Source organism: Pleurodeles waltl, chromosome 12 (genome assembly GCF_031143425.1).
Source record: "Pleurodeles waltl isolate 20211129_DDA chromosome 12, aPleWal1.hap1.20221129, whole genome shotgun sequence".
Lineage (NCBI taxonomy): Eukaryota > Metazoa > Chordata > Amphibia > Caudata > Salamandridae > Pleurodeles > Pleurodeles waltl.
The window spans coordinates 351,730,790-351,749,747 of NC_090451.1; the positions used below are offsets into that span (position 1 = coordinate 351,730,790).

At 45.1% G+C, this 18,958-nt stretch overlaps 1 protein-coding gene across 3 annotated transcripts in view; it reads left to right on the plus strand.

Annotated features, from left to right (window-relative positions):
* The window catches only part of CEP89 (centrosomal protein 89), a 1,116,496-nt gene that overhangs the window by 288,611 nt on the left and 808,927 nt on the right, over positions 1–18,958 (plus strand). For 2 of the 3 annotated variants that reach the window (XM_069216542.1, XM_069216544.1), the window contains exon 9: positions 2,100–2,242. In XM_069216542.1, the coding sequence (XP_069072643.1) occupies positions 2,100–2,242 (143 nt within the window). The remainder of the gene's footprint in view (positions 1–2,099; positions 2,243–18,958) is intronic. The other variant, XM_069216543.1, reaches the window with a different exon arrangement.

Here is an 18,958-nt window from a genome sequence, read left to right on the forward strand (position 1 = left end):
GGCAAACCTCCTGTCATCTTTGAAGTTTACTGTCAACATGCCAAGGTCATACCTGACTCCTTCTCAGGCGCTCTCCTTCATCGAAGCTATTCTAGACATTCAGTTTCATGCTTTTCCCCCGGGAGAGAGAGTCCAGGACATTCAGGCTGTGATCCTGATCGTACAGCCTCGGTCTTCGATTTCAGTGAGGTTGACTCTAAGGAAGCTAGCACTGCCAGGTGCCATATGCGGGCTTCGCAGTGAGAACTGAAGTTCCAATGGACCCAACATCAATGGGACATCCCGACCACATTTAGATTTTGAAGGAAACTGTAAAATCCCCTCAGTGGTAGTTGCTGGGCCACGATTGGGTCAGTGGCAGGGCTTCTCCCTTCCCCACCATGAAAAATGGTGCCCAATCGTCCCTTCTGGGTTGGAGTGGCCATCTGGAAGAGGTAGAGATCAGAGGCATCTCAAGTCGGGTGAAGTCCCAGCCCCATATCAACCTTCTGGAGCTGAGGGCCATCTGCTTGGTGTTGAAAACCTTCCTGCTGTCCTTCAAAAGGAGGCTGGTATAGGTGCTCGTTGACAGCACTATTGCCATGTGGTACTGCAATAAATAGGGGGAGGGGGTCATGGACCCCGTGCCAGGAGGCCTTCCACCTTTGAAAATGGCTGGACCACCAAGGAGCTGTCCTGGTGGTGAACCGTCTTCTAGGGACATTGAATGCCACAGCAGATGTGCTCAACCGTCAGTGAATAGTGGATCACGAATGGCAGCTACACCCAGAGTTGGTGCAAGGTCTCTTCTGCGCATGGGAAGAACCTTGGCTCAATCTGTTTGTCACTGCCGCAAGTGGAATTAGAGACACTTGTATGACTTTGTCAACACCACTCCTGACCATAGTTCTCAAGAAGATCAGAAATTACCTCACCCAAGTTATCCTAATGGCTCCAGCTTGAGCACAGAGCGGATGGTATTCGGAACTCATGTGCTTGAGCACATGTTTTCCTATCAGGCTGCCCCTCCAGGAGGACCTGCTGTCGCAGCAACAAGCCAGGGTCCTGCAGCCGGGCCTCTGCAGTCTCCACCTTCATTCTTGGAGATTGACCGAAACAGTTGAACTTCTTCCACAGGAGGTGGGTTGATGTAAGCTGTGCAGCCAGCCATTTCTCGACGAAAACTGTATACACCTGTTGTTGGGACAAGTTAGTGGCATGGTGCAGTTCTTCCAAGATTGTCCCCCCACCCCTCCAGGCCAAGCTGTTTGACTTTTTATTTGTTCTACTTCTTGTCTGGCAGGGCTTTTCGCTGGGCATGGTTTAGGAAGGGCTATCTTTCGGCCCTCTTGGCCATTTTCACGGTTGCCTGATAAGACCTTTTTGTTTAAATCACCAGTTGTGATGTGATTTTTGAAAGGGCCGCAACAGGTTTTCTCCTTCTGCTTTTGTCATACTCCACTGGGACCTTAATCGGGTACTGACGTATCACAGACCCACCTCCACATAGGTACTGCTTTGGTATCTATTCAAATGGTGACGGATTTGGAGCTAGAAGTCTCTATCAAAAGAAAAATTACCTCCCCTCTATAAAGAGCTTTCTGATAGAGACTCTCACTAATTAATAAGAACACAAGTCTAGGAATCTGCACACCATGTACTGATTTGTTTTTGGGCCATTGCATTTAGGGGTGTGGACAGACTTGACAGCAACTGATGTCCGCACACGTGAGTGGTGCCTATATAGCACACGTCATTTCCACAGCGATCGGCATCTGGGTAGAGCTGCAAGGAACCACTTTTCAGCATGCAGAGGTACTGCTGAAAGTTTGCGGATCCAGTCTGATGCGATGGGAACATTCAAAGGAGTAGAAATCTACAGCTCGATAGTGTCTATCAAAAAGAGCGTTACCAAAGGTATGTAAGTTGTTCTTCAAGAGCAAACATTGTGTGAACTGACTTTATTCAGGAGACTTTAAAGTTGAAACTAATTAAGAGGAAGAATATCACATAATGATAGTATGTTGTTCTATTAGCCACCGTAGATGATCATTAAATATTGGTCTGTGATATGCCGGCAATACGACTGTTGTGAAGTTCTGATGTTAATCTTTTTTAAGAAGAACTACAAGAATTGCTTTCGCTGCGGGAACAAGCTCAAGAATTAGTAGATGAAAATGATGCCTTAAAAACGACCGTCCATCGTCTAAATGTTGAACTGAGTCGCTATCAAACAAAATACCGTCCGTTGTCCCAAAACGAGGTACAGTCCTATTTTGACCACTTGTTATTGTTGCAGTAAATTATTGAAATACCTATTTGTTTGAATCTTGTTCTGTTTACCACACATTCACATAATTAAATGCACTGCTATGCCAAATAAAATGTGTTACCTTTGAATACGGTGTTGTTAGAATGTGCTCCAGGCCCCTCTAGTGTCTAATTGCAATGCAAGGTGTCGCATTCTCTAATTTACCTTGTGACATACAAACGCAACCCACTGTCTCTCGAGTAGGAGGACCTGGCAGTGGCAGAGTGCACACAAGTGCAACACATTTGAGGTTTAATTAATGAATAATACATTGCGTTTATTACTTCTAAAGAATGATTCTGCAAAGTGCCATTTGTTCTGAACGTTTATTGCAGTGAGATCACTCACATGGGATAGCTCTCCTGGTTTAATGTTCACATAAAAGCAACACACTTAGAAAGTTAATTGCCAATAGTGAACTCGAACTCAAGTGTGAAATTGCCTCACTTACAGGGATGGTACACAGGCAATTACGTATGCAGTGCTTTGTTTAGGAAAACGTGATAAAGATGGAAAGCAGGATATTCTATAGTACCATAATAATGCTGAAAGCATCACGCCCACTGTGTACTCATCTTGGAGGCAAATCTTGTACAATTTGTTGTAATCATTTTCTCATTTGCACTGTTTCTCAATGAGATTAAATGCCAAACTCTTCAGATGTATATGTATGTATGTAATATTTGTACAGCAATGAACCTTGTAGAGTGTATGGAAGAGATACAGTGAACAAGTATTTGGAGGGGTAGCTGGGTTCTGAGAGTAGGAGTTGTATGGAGAGCTGTATCCTAAATTGGAGCAGAATTGGGGGGTTGTCTAAATTGATGTACGAGTAATGTTACAGGTCCTGGGTGAAATGGAGAAGGGATTTCCTCCTCTCCAGGTTGGCTACTGTGCTGAGAGCGGATGTGTTAAAGAGGATATTGTAAATATGGGAAATTATCCTTTCTGGTTCCCTAAAATGAACAAGTCATGCTGAAGAATCAGTTTGTTAGCGTTTACCAGTGTGTGGTCATTTGAATAGTAGGGAGAAGATTGTATGATAATTCTTGGAATTATAAGGGGTTCTGACGCAACATGTTAACGATAATTGTGAGCAGGGCTGCTTTACATGCAGCACATCATCAGAGGTTTGTTCCAGAAATAGAATGATGTTTATATTGTTAGTTAAAAATAACACATTGCTGTCACCTTAACGAGAAAATCGCACACTTTAGAAAATGAACATATTATAACTCATGTCAAAAGTGTTCCATTACTTAGTGTATTGTATGTCTCCTCTCTGGATCTCCGGTTAACTTTGCAGCTGTTGATCCACCTTTCTGAGATAAAAATGCACATCTCTTGTTAAACTCTCAAATGCTCATTCTAAACTCCTCACCCTTTGGCTTAGTCATTTTGTCCTATAAAATGAGATCTAAGTCATATATTTCCTATGAAACATTGAAAGGCAAAGTTATTATAATTTTTAATACATCGTGAAAACAGACAGAGTAGCCATTGTTACCTTCACTAAAATTTCAAATCAGAGTTCATGTTTTTATTTTCAAAAAATGAGTCGTCGTCGTCCCCCCCCGGAGCTAAAAGAGAGAGGGAAATGCATTTTTGTGGTGTGTTAGTTATTTCTCTTCATAGGGCTCATTTACCACTTTCTCAATTTCCTCCCATGTCAGAAAATGGCTGCTACACCCTGTAGGAAACTGTTTTTTACTTCTTGTACCAATATAGGGATACACCTTGGAAAATGTCCAGACGGTCCTTATTGGTTTACAGGGGCTTACTTTAGTAACCCCAAGTGCTCTATTTGTGGCAGTGTGGTCGAGCAATTTAGGTTTATCAGAGACACACACCCAATAAGAAATCGGAGACCAATTTAGAAAAGTAACATAGATTTTTCATATATATTTCGACACCAAGACCATTGATATTGGGTAAGTACTTTAGACATTATAGATTTATAAAAAAAAAAGTAAACATAACAGAGCTATTAGATTTGAGGCATGAGTCCCGAACACTGTAATGTTATTCTATGGGAGAAACCTGCACTGCATACATATGCTTGTGAGCGTTTCTTGACTGTGCCCTTTGGAACTTAAGGTGCTTAGGGGCTAGGGTCCATGAAACCACCAGTAGTTCGGTTTTACCTGCCCTGGTGAGTCTGGTTGCAGAACTACAAGTTGCGTTGGTAGCCTTGAGCGCTACATGTTAAAGTGAGTGGCAGGGTAGCTGTAAAAGAAAGGCTGCAAGGACTTTGGTACAAGTCTGGCAGAACTCAAAGAGGGTCTCAGCTCTTGAGGGTGCCTGGAGCACAGAGACACAGTTGGTTTATGTGAACATGGACTCAGGTGCAGAGGTGTTTGGTCTGGCGGGTCGCAGTAGTTAGAAGCTTTCACTTGGCTTTGGTGACCTGGAGAGGGAGAGAGAACTGGGCAGGAGGGCCACTCTTGTCAAAGGCCTCGTGGATCCTGATTTCGCACGTTGGCTGGTTGGTGTCCGTGGTGTCTGGACTGCACACCCAACAAGCCTTGGTTGCGGTGACTGCTATGGTTCCCAGGGTATTGGTAGAGGAAGGCTGCTAGAGGATCTAGCATCCCGCAACTCGCTTAAGAGATTGGTCTGACTTCTTGGAACCACAGAGACCTCCTCCTGATGAGATGCTTCCTTGGTGGGCCCGATGGGCAGCACAACGAAGTACTGGGCAGATGCAGTTGGTGCCTGCAGATGCAGAGGGATGGCTAATCCACCCCCAAGGGAGATGTAAACTGCTGGACAGGCTTCCAAGCGTTTGGAAACATGCACAGCTTTTGGACTAGTCGGGTCGGTGCAATTGTTGAGGTCCCAGCAGCAAGGCAGAGTTTGGCACCAAGTTCAGGGTAAGTCCTCTGTTCTCATGGTGACTGCTCTTCTTTGTCCTCCTTCGATTCCCAGGTAGATGAATCTGATTCCTGGTGTTGGGGTTACCCCTACATTTGAACTTAGTGGTGTTTACGGGAGTGTAGGGTAGTAGTCAATGGGCTACTTACCCTTGGGGTGACTACACCCACAATATGACCACTTCATGTGGAGAGTGGACATATTCCTGACCCAGAGTTCCTAATTTCACCAAAAGCAACAATGGTGAAACCCTTCCTTGGCTGTGCACTTCGGGTAGCCCATCTTAGGGGTGTGACTAGCCTAGAAGTGCAACACGCCTCCTGAATATCTATTTTCCCGCCAGCTCTGGTGCCAAGTGGGTGGCATTCCCCAGATCTAGGGTTGAGCTAGGGTCGCATATCGAAGGCAGCAGGGGTTTTTAAAGCCCCCAGCTCTGATATGCTAAATTGCTAGCCGTCCTACTGGTGGAGGTGTGATCACCTTCCTCCAGAGCAGGCACTGTTTCTGGCCTCAGAGTGCAGGCACACACCTGCAGGGGGTCAGAAACTCATTCGTGGTGGCAGGCTGGTCGATACCAGCACACTAAAGGACTAGTAGGTTTTCAGGGGGCAACTCTAAGGTGCCCTTTGGGTGCACAGCGTAATAAATCTGATTCAGGCATCAGTACATATTTATTAAGATGAGGTGTTTGATACCAAGCACCAGTATTTTCATTGAAGCCATCATGTAGCTGAGTAACCGTAATAACAAGTGCCCAAAACATGTCCTCAAAATGGCTTCCTGGACACTTGCAATGTCTAGCAATGGAACTAGTCATGTCAGTGGTACTCATGCTCATGCAGTAGTGCCTTCACATGTATTATAATGCACCCCACCTTAGGTCTCTAGGGCTTTCTGTTGGTATGACTTACATATATCACATGCAGTGGTTGTGGGCATTGCACACAGGGTGTGTGCAATGTTGCGTTTTCAAAATGGTTTGCACCATTGCATGTATTCTGCTATGGTAGTCTACATGTGTTTGTGTGTAAGTTCCGTGGGGTGGCTGCTAGTAGTTCAAAGAGGAGCAGAAGTTAGGGGGAAACCTGCATACAGGCTGTTTTTCTACACACCCTCAGTTCACTTATAATGTTCCTTAGTTAAGAGACCAAATGTACTTATAATACCCCAGGGTCTCAGAAGAGATTTCTTTTTGGTGTGGAGGAGGCTGACAATTTCTTGGCATACAATCTTGTTTTACCTCACATATTGCCAATTTTGGGGCTGCACCTTGCGGCTTGTGCCTTTTAGTCTAATTTTTATTATGTAGAATTTTGACCATTTTGAAGGGGAATTCTCAAGCTTCAGTTTCAGACTTTAACTTATGCGTTCTTCAAAGAAGCAATTGGCTCTTTTGTCCACCCTGATGTGTACCTGTACTATTGACATAGTGGATGCTCTTACTTGGTTCTTAATTCTGACCAACAAGCTATCCAAAGCAAGGTTTTGTTTCTTAGTAGTGGTGTTTGTCTTTGACTGTACTGGAACAGTTTTTTAATCCATTGACATTTTATTATGGTTCTGTTTTGAACTTACTAGGAGAAGGGGAAAGACGTCCCCACACGTTCTTTATTCTCAACATTATACACAGCCTTTCCCAAACACTTAGAAATAATCTATCCCATTCCCTCATCCTTCCCAGGAGCATACAACTATTTGAGCAAGTGAAGCAGGCTATATTTGTCTTACAATCACTACTCCACGTACATAAGTAACAAGTCACAGTTTGCATGTCTTTCGCATCAGGGAACCATCTGTGGAGGTCTCAGGGATCTGGGACAACTAAGCAATATCCCTTTGTTTGACACATGATCAGTTATGAGCAGATAACTACAATCCACAGTTTCTCCCAGTCAAAAGGGGATGCAGGGCCCCCTCAGGCATTGGGCCCATTTCTTCATATATGAACTTTCTGTTTTGGCTCTATCTCTGATAACATCTCGTAAATATTGGAAATAAGCTATTTGGTAGTCTTATGTCATAAATAGCTTCTCCCACTTTAAGGTTCTAGTGGCTGCTAGTTGGTTTAATTGGAAGAGATCAGAGTTCCTCAATTGAAAGTAGTGCATACTATCTTTTAGTGTAGGTAAAATTCTAGTTTGCATTGAGTAAACTCCTAAATTTGCCACCCCCCCTTGAAAAAAAGGACAATAAACATTCTGCACCCTGCATCCGCCCATTTTGCAAAGGTATTCCCTTCTGTGTCCGGAAAGAAGTCTAATTTGCCAAATAGTGGTATAAAGGGAGGGGAACATGGTCAAGCATTGGCTCCTCATGAGGGAAACCCACATATCTATGGTCAGTCTAATTATTTCGGAACAGTAGCAGATCGGGGGTCTTGCATGTCTAGGGGCTCACCGCGTCCATTTGGATCCAGTGGCGGTCATTCTCAATATTTGAATACTCGAATAGGATTCTGATGCTGCCTGTTAATAATTTTTAAAGTTGGAGAGACCCTGATCATCCCACCCTCCACTGATATTCTCCCCCCTCTCCACCGCCAAACTCAGAGGCTCTCAGCACTTTCCAGGATATTCACCTACTTTCCTGCCCCAATAAATTCGTCACTAGCCTGCTGTAAAGTGTGAATACCTTTCCTGGGCAACTTTATCGGTAGATCATAGAATATGTAAAGTACCCTATGGAGTACATTTTGTTTAATCACCACTACTCAGCACCTAAACTCAGCCCAGTAAGGATACATAGCGATTGCTCCATTTAGCAAAATCTGTTTCAATAGTGCTCAGCCAGCAGGGGTAGTTTGCGGCATGTACCTACCTATATTTTCGGGTGATATATATGCAAAGTTATTTCAACTTTTTGCCTTCCGCCCAACGGAAAGAAGTCCTGGATGAGAGTAGAGTGTTTGTTTGTGTTCTGGGTCCAGTTCCATTCTGAGCATCTCGGATTTGTCGTATTTTACTCTGAATCCTAGGACTTTGTTATAGGTCTGCAGGGTTTCCACAATAGGTGGATTTTGTGCAGTCCTCCCCACAGAAAGGCATACCCACAATCTCCTTCTGTCATCAGATAATTGATGCAAGAGGTTCCACTGCAAAGACGAATAGGAAGGGAGAGAAGGCAGTCCTGCACTGTGCCTCTAAATAACCAGATCTTTCCCAATTTCTCTGCATTGACCACTACCCGTGCTGTGGGGTTGAGTGTAACTAGCAGCCAGCCACCACAGGTTCAAGGTCATTGCTTCGAGCGTTCTGAACTCCAAGCAACTCTATTGAATTCTTTCTCATGGTGTAGGGACAGGATTAGCATGGAGATCCCTCTATGACTAGACTTTACTATTAAATGTAGTGCTATTCTGTTGTATAAATACAAATAATACACTGTTCCAGTTGGAGAAGGAAAGGATACTAGGTAGGGAGTCCTAATCTTTAGGAGCAGAAACCTCACACACCCTGGAGGGTGTCATGCTTCATCATCGGAGTTGCTCCTCGTCAGACTGGCACTGCAATGTCTGACGGGCACCACCCCAAACGGGGGGGCTCTTTGCCGGAGATCTTAATAGATGATGCCACTACCCTATATAAGAGTGAGAGGTATGGAGATCAAAAAAGAGAGGTAGATAGCAATTAAAATTGACTCACTGAAATCAGAATGAGTGATCTGTTTAATAGTCTATCTTGAAGTCAGAGGCCAAGATTAAAAATAATCAGAGTGAAACAGAGACAATGGTCAATCACACTGTGATAAAAATAGGAAGGAAAAAGAGAGAGGAGGCAGGGAATTACCTAGCCGTCCCTCATCAGGGTCAACATGTTTCGCGTCGCTGGTGGCCCAGCCGGGTCCGGTGACGCTTCTTCAGGACCAATTTGCAAAATGTATCTCCAAATCTTAAATACTATGGATTATTGAACACTGTAATTGTCAATACAAAAGTATCCAGTCACTTACAATAATATGTTGAGGAAAAACTATTCCTATCAGTCGCCCATCCCTGTTTAAGGAACGTGCTACGTGGGACAACACGGACCAGTCATCTGGTTCACAGTTTATTGTGTGATGGTGCTCCAGGCGGCGACTAACCTACCCGGGTCCGCGCTTCCCGTCAGGCCAGGATTTCTGTGAATATTTTGGCATCGGGGTTTAGCAGTGCTATCGGGCATTAAACCTCACACCTACCAGGTGGCTTAACCTTTTTTTGTAGAAGAATTATGTATGCCTCTTTCATTGCTGGGGGTCACAGAATGGGATTGTAGAAAGGAGATAAATAGTTTGACTAAATGTGGGACTAGTATGGTTTTAAAATGCTTGTAGAAGCAATTCTTCAATCTATTTTGTCCCAAGAATGTATCCGGGTGTAACTCCCAGACAGCTTTGGTCACCACCTCCTGTGTAATCAGTTCCCACTACAAATCTATATTAGCCTTGCTTAAGACCAGCAGACGGACTGCCGATACAAAGTTCTCCACCTCTTCTGGTGATGTCCTGTCTGGCTGGTATAGGTATGTTTAATAGTCTTGAAAGGCCCTAATTTTATCTCTGTTCTGTTCTAGATCCACTTGCCCCTCACGGTGTATTGTAGGTATCTGTTTGCAGGTTGTTTGGGTCCTTAACTGCCAAGCAAGCAGTGACCCTTTTCTATTATCATGTTTGTGAAATTGTTGCTGCAAGCACAGAGGTGTTTTCCAGATTTTTCGGTGGCCAGGAGAACAATCTGCCCTTTCAGTTAGACAGCTTCCTGTAGGTCTTTCATTGATCTGTTCTTCAATAGGGCTCTGATGCTGCCTTTAGGTCCGTTTTCTATGGAAGCTGTAGTTAGCATTGCAAAGCAGTGTAGGTGTGCTCTTTCAGCAATATATCTCCTGCGGATAACTGCCTTGAAAGCATCCAACAGTGTATTTGGGAAGTCTTGTAAGACCCAAAAAAAAAAAAGTGGTCTGGAAGTTCAAAGAACTCCACAGCTCTTTCGAGTAGAGAGGTCCTCTTTGAAGATGAAGGGATACGTCCTGCCTATTTAAACACTACCAACCAGCATGAAGCTCACTAGTCTCCACAAGGAGAAAAATGAGAGGGGAAGGGAAGAGATTTTTTTTTCTTCTTGTGGAGACTATTGAGCCTCAGAAGGGAGACTTGCTTGTTAGTGATGTCTTGCAAGAGTCATTTGTCTCAACATACTGACTAATCACTGACTGACTAATCACTGAGCTTTTGCCTTGCTGGTCTCTTCTTCCAAAGTGGCTAATCAGAAATCCAGTTTGGCCAGGCTTTGTAGTTCAACTGTCTCCTACCTTCCCAGGTAAATAAAGCATGGTCAGATATAGCTACTGCTATTTGAGTAAAAGTGGGTGGCCTCCAACACATCTGGAGTACCCTATATCAGATCACTACGTGTGGAAGAAATGTGGACTTGAGAGAAGAATGAGAATTCTGTGTCATTGGGGCGATTGTTGCGCCATAGGTCTACCAAGCCTAGCTCCTCAATCTACCACAACAGGGTTGATAACATTGTATTATGCACACAGCAGTCTTGTGGTTACCTATCCAGTAGGGTGTCAGGGGGCAGATTGAAGTCTCCCGCCCACAGCAAGATAGATGGGTCCCAATCGCCAATCCAAATCAACAAGCAGGCTGGGGATTCTTCCTGACCCTGGTTGGGATGGTATATATTAAGAATATTGCAGGGAAGTCTCTGGTCTTTACTCTGTAAGTAAATGTAGCAACCCTCTTTAGTGTTTCTAATCACTCTGGTTACCTCAAGGTGGAAGCCTATGGATTCCAGTCATTACTTTCCCTTTCTTTTCCACAGAGGCTGCAAAGTATTGCTTGGAATAGGGCTTGTGTCTCATCAGGTGTCTATAGATTTCAAGTGATTTTCGTGTAGGCACGTGATATCTGGGTGTACTTCCCTCAACATTTTATGGTGCTTAGTTGCCAGATTTCAGCCCCTTTATGTTCCGTGAAACAACTTAGACCCTGATACTAGTAATGTAAATGGATCCAAGGGGCCCAAGTATAGTCTGAACTTGCCTTACCTTGCACGCGTCCTCATCTACGATTTTATGCCTACTGTACCTCCACTTCTGCTCACTCTGACCCTTGCTTGTCAGCAGCTTACCCTCCTTCCCCCAAGCCCCCTCTTTCCCTGACCTTCAATCCCCACCCCTCCCCCATACACACCTCCAGATATCTCCCCCTGCCATCCTTCTTCCAAGGGTAGGGATCAGATACACCCTAATATGATAATGAGTCACTTTGTAGCCTGCTTCCATCCATTCCAGACCTCCCCTGGACGGTAAAGGTGTCCTCAGCAATTGGAGAGTTTCAGGAACTCGTCCAGGGAAATCATCCATGGCCCAGTCCAACGCCATAGTGCCTGCAAGATTGCTGTATCTATAGGACCTTCTAATTTCCTATTCGTCTGGTGAAGTGTTTTGAGTTTCTCCCTTTCCCTGGACTGCTATTTCTAGTTGTCTTCCTGTGTGAACTGGGATTGAGGGTGATCCAAGGATGGGTCCAAGATCTCCCAGGCTTCCTTCAGAGTGCACACCACATGGGTGTTCATCTCTAGGTGAAACCAGCGGGAGAACAGTAATGTCCATCTGTATAGAATTTGCCATCTGCGCATCTGTGCTAGCGCACATCTCTTATTCAAAGTATCCCTGGTGAGATCCTGGTACAAGTCTCTTTTGGTCTTGGTGAGCAAGTTGTTCTAATTTCCTGGCTTCTCACAATATTCTGTCGCTCACCTGCAAAAGCCCACATTTGTGATAATTTCTCTTGTTCTCGTACCTGGTTCTGGTCTAGAAGCACCCTCTCTGTGGGCGTGGCCAAGTCCTATGTCAAAGTCAGGGCTTTCTGGAGGACATGTATGAGGAGACTCATCTGGGCCTGAACCACATCATTCCCCACCTCGATTTCCTGAACATTGCAGGTGCATATATTGTTGCGATGAGACCTATACTCCATGCCGGTGCATTTCTCCACAGTTCTCTGACTTCTTCCTCCATTTTAGTACCACAGTCCTGCAGCTTCTCCATTCCCTAATTCATGACCATTATGGCATCCTCCTTAGTGACCACTAGTTCCCCAAGTGCCTGAAGTTCCTTTGTAATGTCTTCAGAGGTCTGCCACCAGATTGTATTTCAGAGCCTACATCTGGGTAGCCACCATGTTTGAAATGTTATCATGCAGGTTGATTAGGCATGACTGTAAGTCTTCCATTATGGTTGCGGTCCCCCTTTGCTTTTCTTGGAGGTCACAGCTACTTTGTCAGCTTGTGTGGTAATTGATGCTAACGTCCCCCAGCACTCAACAAGCTGTTTTAGTTGCTTTGATTTCCTTCTCATACGTCCCTTAGTTGAAAGCTACAAGGTAGCACCCCTGTGGAGCGCTTAGGCATTAGCGGTTCCGGGGAATGTGACAGCAGTCCTGCTTCTTGGCTTGGAGGGCCATCTTAGATCAGATGCAGGGACTTACTTATGAGGCTAGCCTTCAAGTGATCTGGGGAGTGTGTGGATAATTTAGCAGTGTACCAATACTCAGTTCAAACAAGACCTTCCCGCAGTTTGCTCGTTTGGTGCTTTAAACAGCAGGAGGACCACCGTAATCTCTGGATGAGTTTTTCACATGGAGGCTATGAAGACCTCTGCACCACACCTCTAGTGCTCTGCCGACAGCCCATCTCTAGCTACGGGGAGAGAATTACTCGAGGGATGGCTTCACTGTCATTTTCCGGAGGAGGAGCAGGCCTAAGAGGGTGGCCTATGTGCACAGTAGTTCCAGGAAGCTCCTGGTCACCACCATCACCTCCAAGACCTCTGCAAATGCCAGTGACCCCCCCCCCCGCCTCCGTGCAATGCCCCCCTCCCCGTTGCCCTGCTCACCACTCCCCTGGGGGGAGGGAGGGGTTTTGGCTCTCCTCCGCTGCTTGCAGACATGGGTCACCAACTCCGCTATGAGCTCTTATAGGGAGCCCAAACATGGACCTCATCCAGTGGATGCCATGATCGTCCTTCCGCAGGCCACGCCCCTGCACTAGAATTTTAAAAAGAAAATGTAATATTTTATTTCTCATGCTTTGTCTCTAGCTTAGGCAAAATAATTTTAAATATAATTCATTTCATACCTGTCCTCACCATTGTTTTTTCTTTTTTTTTCTTTTAGTAAATCATTTCCATGATGGTGTAGGTCAGGGTTCTGCAAAGTCGGTCCTGGAGAGCCGGGTCCATGCCAGGTTTTTAGCCTAGCCACATTTAGAAAAAAGATGTTTCAGAAATCTACATTTTTCTAAATGTGGATATGCTAAAAATCTGCCATGGACCTGGCTCTCCAGGACCGACTTTGCAGAACCCTGGTGTAGGTAAACTGGAATCAGGCCATGGTGAAGGAGAAGGTGAGACAGATTTTAGCAAAGCTTTTTTGGTCCATGTACCAATAGCTCATTCATTTTAGGTTTTCTCTTAGCATTCTGGTACTTGAGGTCCTGTTTCCAGTTATACATTCGGAACTGCAAGAACCTAAATGGAAAGAAAAAAATTGGGACTGGATGAACAACCCCTGCATGATCATAGGAAATCATAGTGTGAACGTAGCACAACGGCTGACACTTGCACAAGCTCTTTAACGCAGCAACGGTGGGGAGGCTTTAAAATTAAACTTTGGTACTTGCACCAAGGTTTCTTTTTTATGTGGGGCTTTAAGCAGAATTGGTATACAGGATGCTGATGTCACAAATGGAAAGTGAAACCAGTGGGCACCATTAGTACCGACTGATTTCATTTCCTTATTGGTACGTTGGAGCATAACCCTCCCTCCCCTGCACTGATCAGCGTGGGAGATGCACAGTTGAAAAGGGGTGAATGTTCCCATTCCATAGAAGCTCCCTGTTTGGGAGGGGCCCCCAGGACGTGGGGGTCCATCTACACAAGTGAGGCACCATTTTATTGTGAAATGCATTTGAACACTCGGTGGTAGGAGATTTTTGTATACTCGCCAATGCCAGAACGTTCCCTCAAAGAAATGTGAGGAAAATGTGTGTGATTTAGCCAACGTTTGTGGTTTGCAAGGCCTTCTGGGTAAAATGTCATGCGATCCACGCAACACCAGACCATCCCTGGTGATTAGTTTTCAGAAATGTTTGCGATTGGAAGGTTTCTCTGGGTGATAGCCAAGCCCAGGCCAAATACCCACAGCTGCCTACATTACAAAAAGAGTGTCAGTTTTGAGTGGAGATTTTCCATCTGTTCTCGTTGTTGTGGGGCCTCTTTTGCTGGGGGATGTAGGACCACCTACTTAAGTGGAGTACTATAGGACAAGTGTGCAATCAAATGGATGGTAGGAAATTTGTGGCTTTCACAGATTTGGGAACTTTCCTCAGAAATGTGAGGAAATCTGTTTTTCACCAAAGTTTGAGGTTTGCAAGGGCTTCAGCATAAAAACACTGTAAAAAGAAAACGTTTTGAAGAGTCATGTCTTAGGACAGTTTGAGTCTCAGATGCTAGTCCAGGCAACACAAAGTGGGGTACCATTTCTATTGAGAGACTTGTGGGAATACAGAATTGTAGAATATTCCTTATTACCAATTAGATTTTTGTGTATTTTTAGTTTCCAAATGTAAGCCAGAATGTAAGAAAGAAGACATTTTGCAAAGAACGCCTTGAATTACGGCTATGAGTAGCCCGGACTTCAGAGGTGTACGAAAAAAACACTGTTTCTAAACTCATTGTCTTGGTGCACATGTCAGAAAAACAGATTTCGTTCATACCCATTTTTCATTCATTATATTTTACCATATAAAATGCTGTATGGTCGGTACACATTGTAAAATCATTATAAGCTGCAGCTCAGTTGTTTGCCCTGATTATTGCGTGCTTTTATAGAATCTACAAACCCTTATATATCACCACAACTAGAACAGTCTATTGACTATAACAATATATTGCTTCTTTTCAACAGCCATCGTGACCAAAAATAATTACAGATAAAAATGTTGTCATAACTGGCTATTTTTCCTACTTATTTTTATTCTTTTTGTATTTCAATTAGTAATTTATTTTCAAAAACCGTGAGCGATCTACGCATATGACCCCTTGCTAAATTCAGAACTTTGCCTGCTTTTTAGAAATGTATAGCTTTCTGGATCTCCCATGGGTTTCACATCGGTGTTCACTGCAAACTGCATGTCAGTTGAATCCACAAACACTAGGGAAAATTGACTAACTTTTAGAAAAGTGCAGAAACTGTAGAACAAAATGTTTTTTATACAACTTGCTTGTTGCTGAAAGTTGTAAAAATGGGGCACCTAACATGGCAAACCTTTCTTTTCACATAACTATTGTTTAGTAAACCAAAGAGTCTTTTGTCTGTTTTGAGTTACAAGCTTTGTGAGAGCATTATCCAACCCCAAAAGTATATAATTTTATACATACTTGGTATTTTGCTCCTATCACCATGTTGTTTGATATAATATCCAATATTATGTAAAACAGAGCCCATACTAGAGCATATACTACTGAGCAAGCTCTACAAATGTATCCTTTCATACAGGAAACGAAAATGTTTGGGTCTCAAGCAGGTTCAATTACACAGCAGTTAAAGTCGAATATCTAATGAGGAAGGAGTTAAATTAAAGAATACATGCTTCCACAGTAGTTCAGTATCACATAGCCAGACGTACACCACAAGGTTTGAGGTTGCCCATCACACCAATGTTATTTGAATTTAACTTCAACTAAACTTCATGGATAAGTTTTAAGGAAATGCCTCCTTGGCATGGTTACCCCCTGATTTTTTGCCTTTGCTGGTGCAAAGTTATGATTGAAAGTGTGCTGGGACCCTGCTAACCAGACCCCAGCACCAGTGTTCTTTCCCTAAACTGTACCTTTGCTTCCACAGTTGGCACAGCCCTGGCACTCAGATAAGTCCCTTGTAACTGGTACCCCCGGTACCAAGGACCCTAATGCCAGGGAAGAGAGCTTAGTGTCGGTTGGGGATATAGCACACATCCTGTTACCTGTGAAGACAACAGCAGACGTGAGCAACAAACAGGAGTCATCTGCGTTGGCAGCAGATCCAGCTCAATCAAAATCATCTTTTTCAGCCATCAGTCCAGTGGCGAATCATCCACCAGACTTAACATCTTCCAAAACCGACACAGAGGTGGGAAAGCTCGCAGAGGACAAAGAAAAGGGAAAAGAACAGAGGACCAATCTAGGAGTCCAAACAAAATCTAGTTGTTAACATCTCGTCAGTGGTCTTGACAACACAACAATTTGCAGTATTAAACAAAAGAGCGTCCTTCCCACTTATGACACCAACTTACTTGAATGCAAGATACCTCTATATAGATTCATGAGGTCATTGCGTTTACAACACTTCTTTGACAATGTAGCACAGATTCCCTTGTCCCAAGGAAAGCCCCTATAGCAAGATTTCCAGCCTAAAAGTTCATATATAGCTCCTTTCTCACATAAAACGTTAGATAATTTTGGGGTCTTGTTCATGAAGGATTTACATCATCTGAACTTCCAGGCAACAAAGTCTAAAAACATGAATAACAAAGAGTTGGGAATCTTGTGGTCATCATCACGTAATAAAGACCTGATGTTTCAACCGGCTGACAAGGGTGGAGCTCTGGAGGTCATAGACGACGGATACTATCAATCTAAGGTGGCCACACATGTATCAGATGACACTACATATAATCTTGCTTGATCGAGATCGTACAGCAGCAATAGCTAAGACCTTGTCAGATTTTGGAAAAGGCTATGTCAATGAAATGGATTTGTGAAACACTAAGCGCTATCTGTCCACAGAGTTTTCTCACAGACCATGTATAAATGCGCCCCAAATTACACAAACATCCCATTGACCCTCCTATCTGACAGAGACTTCTAGCTGCAGATTCCTTACCTTACAATTCCCTGGCGTCAACTTCGAATCCAGACTTTTTCTGCTGAGCAGTACCCAGCGCACGCCGTCGGGTGGCATCATTTGGATCCACGTGCGTCATCCGGCTCCGCGTGGTGTAGTTGGAGCCGTCTGTAATGTCACGGTCTTCTTTGTAGGCACCACCCTGACGCGCATACATCAGTTCTTTTCCTTCCACGCCGGCTAAGCACAGATTCAGGAAGAGCCACCCTTTTTCTTCAACGTTTGCAGAGGTTTTTTTTTCTTGATTGTTTGAGATGTCTTAGAGAAAGACAGGATTCAAGCCTTGTGGTGCATGTCATCGCACCATGACGGTCACTGATCTGCACAGTGTGTGTCTCTGGTGTCTTAAGAAGGACCACGATTTGACATTGTGTTCCGTCTGTCGGGCCATGGCTCCGAAGGCCTTGAGGGAGAGATCCCTCAAACTTCTGGCAGCCCGACAGCCGTCTTGGGTCCGCGCGACTCCGAGGAGGTCACGGTCCCGCAGTAGGTTAGGGGAAGGTCGCAGCACCGTTCCCTGAGCCCCAAGTCCTCTTCCTCGCATTCAAGGTCATTGGGGCACTCAGGTAAGAGGCACAAAAAGAAGTAGTAGTCCAAGCGGTCTTCGACTTAGCCATGCCTGTCGGGCCGACGAGACATTTAGGGAACATCGACGTTCAGAGCATGGTTCCGCGGAGCCGTTGCCAGGGCCGACTCCGGATCTTCCCCCTTTTCCGGGGACCGGGGCGACCCACGCTCAAATTAAAGAATTTTACGAGGCTATGTGCCTTGTTTTTGAGCGGGATGCTCCCTCAGGTGGGTCTGCGGGGTCAGCAGGGGCCCCATCGGATTTGATCTCGGAGATTTACACCTCAGCGGTGTTGGGGACCCCAGGATCCGTTAGTGGATCCGGACCGGCCTCAGTCGACCTCTTCCGGCGCCGGGTCTGACGTCAACGCTTCCTCCACCACCGGCACCTACTGGTGGTAGCCCCATCCTCATTCCGGGTGATCCAGAGCCAGAAGGACGGCGTACAATGCCGATTCCGACTTCGACAGCGCCGATTAGGCCCAGATCATTGCCTGAGCCTAATTTTGAACAGCCAGGCACAGGAGGGGAGTGGGAGAGGGGTCTGAGGACCCTTTAGAGTGTGAACTGGAGCAAGAACAGGACTGGTATGAGGATCTATGGGAAGCCAGTGGACTGGATACTTATCCAGATACTGGCATGCTCTCTCCTCCCAATGTGGCTTAGGAGGAGGGGGCTTTTTATGCCATGGTGGTGCGTAGGGCAGCTGATGTTTTGGACCTAGACATGCCCACGGTGCTAGTCAGGACGAATCTCTTAATAGAGGTGCTTCAGCCGGGGGTGACTACATCAAAGCTGATGTTGTCCTTCAAGGAAGCCCTAAAGGGCGCCCTTCTGGGAACATGGTCCAAACCCAGCACAGGGGCTCCTGTGAATATGACAGTCGCCGTTGCCATAAACCTGCTCCAAATGACCCTGGTTTCCTCACTCAACATTCCACCCCGGAGAGCTTGGTGGTCCAAGCCACCACTTCCCATGGTGCCTTTACTTCTGCCCCTCCGGATAGGGAATTCAAGAGGCTGGACCAACTTGGAAAGAAGTTGTTTTCTTTCTCCAGCCTGGCATTGAAGTCAGTGAACACCTCTTGCCTATTGGGCTGTATTTCCCATACTTTATGGGATATGGTGGCACGGGTGCTGCCCAGGTCCCGAAGGACGTACGGGACACTCTCACCCAGGCTGTCAAGGATGGGAGAGATGCAGCCAAGTTTACTATCAGGTGTGGATTGGACATGACCGACTCTCTGGGTAGAGCGATTGCATCAACAGTGGCCCTACGTCACCACGCCTGGCTTCGTTC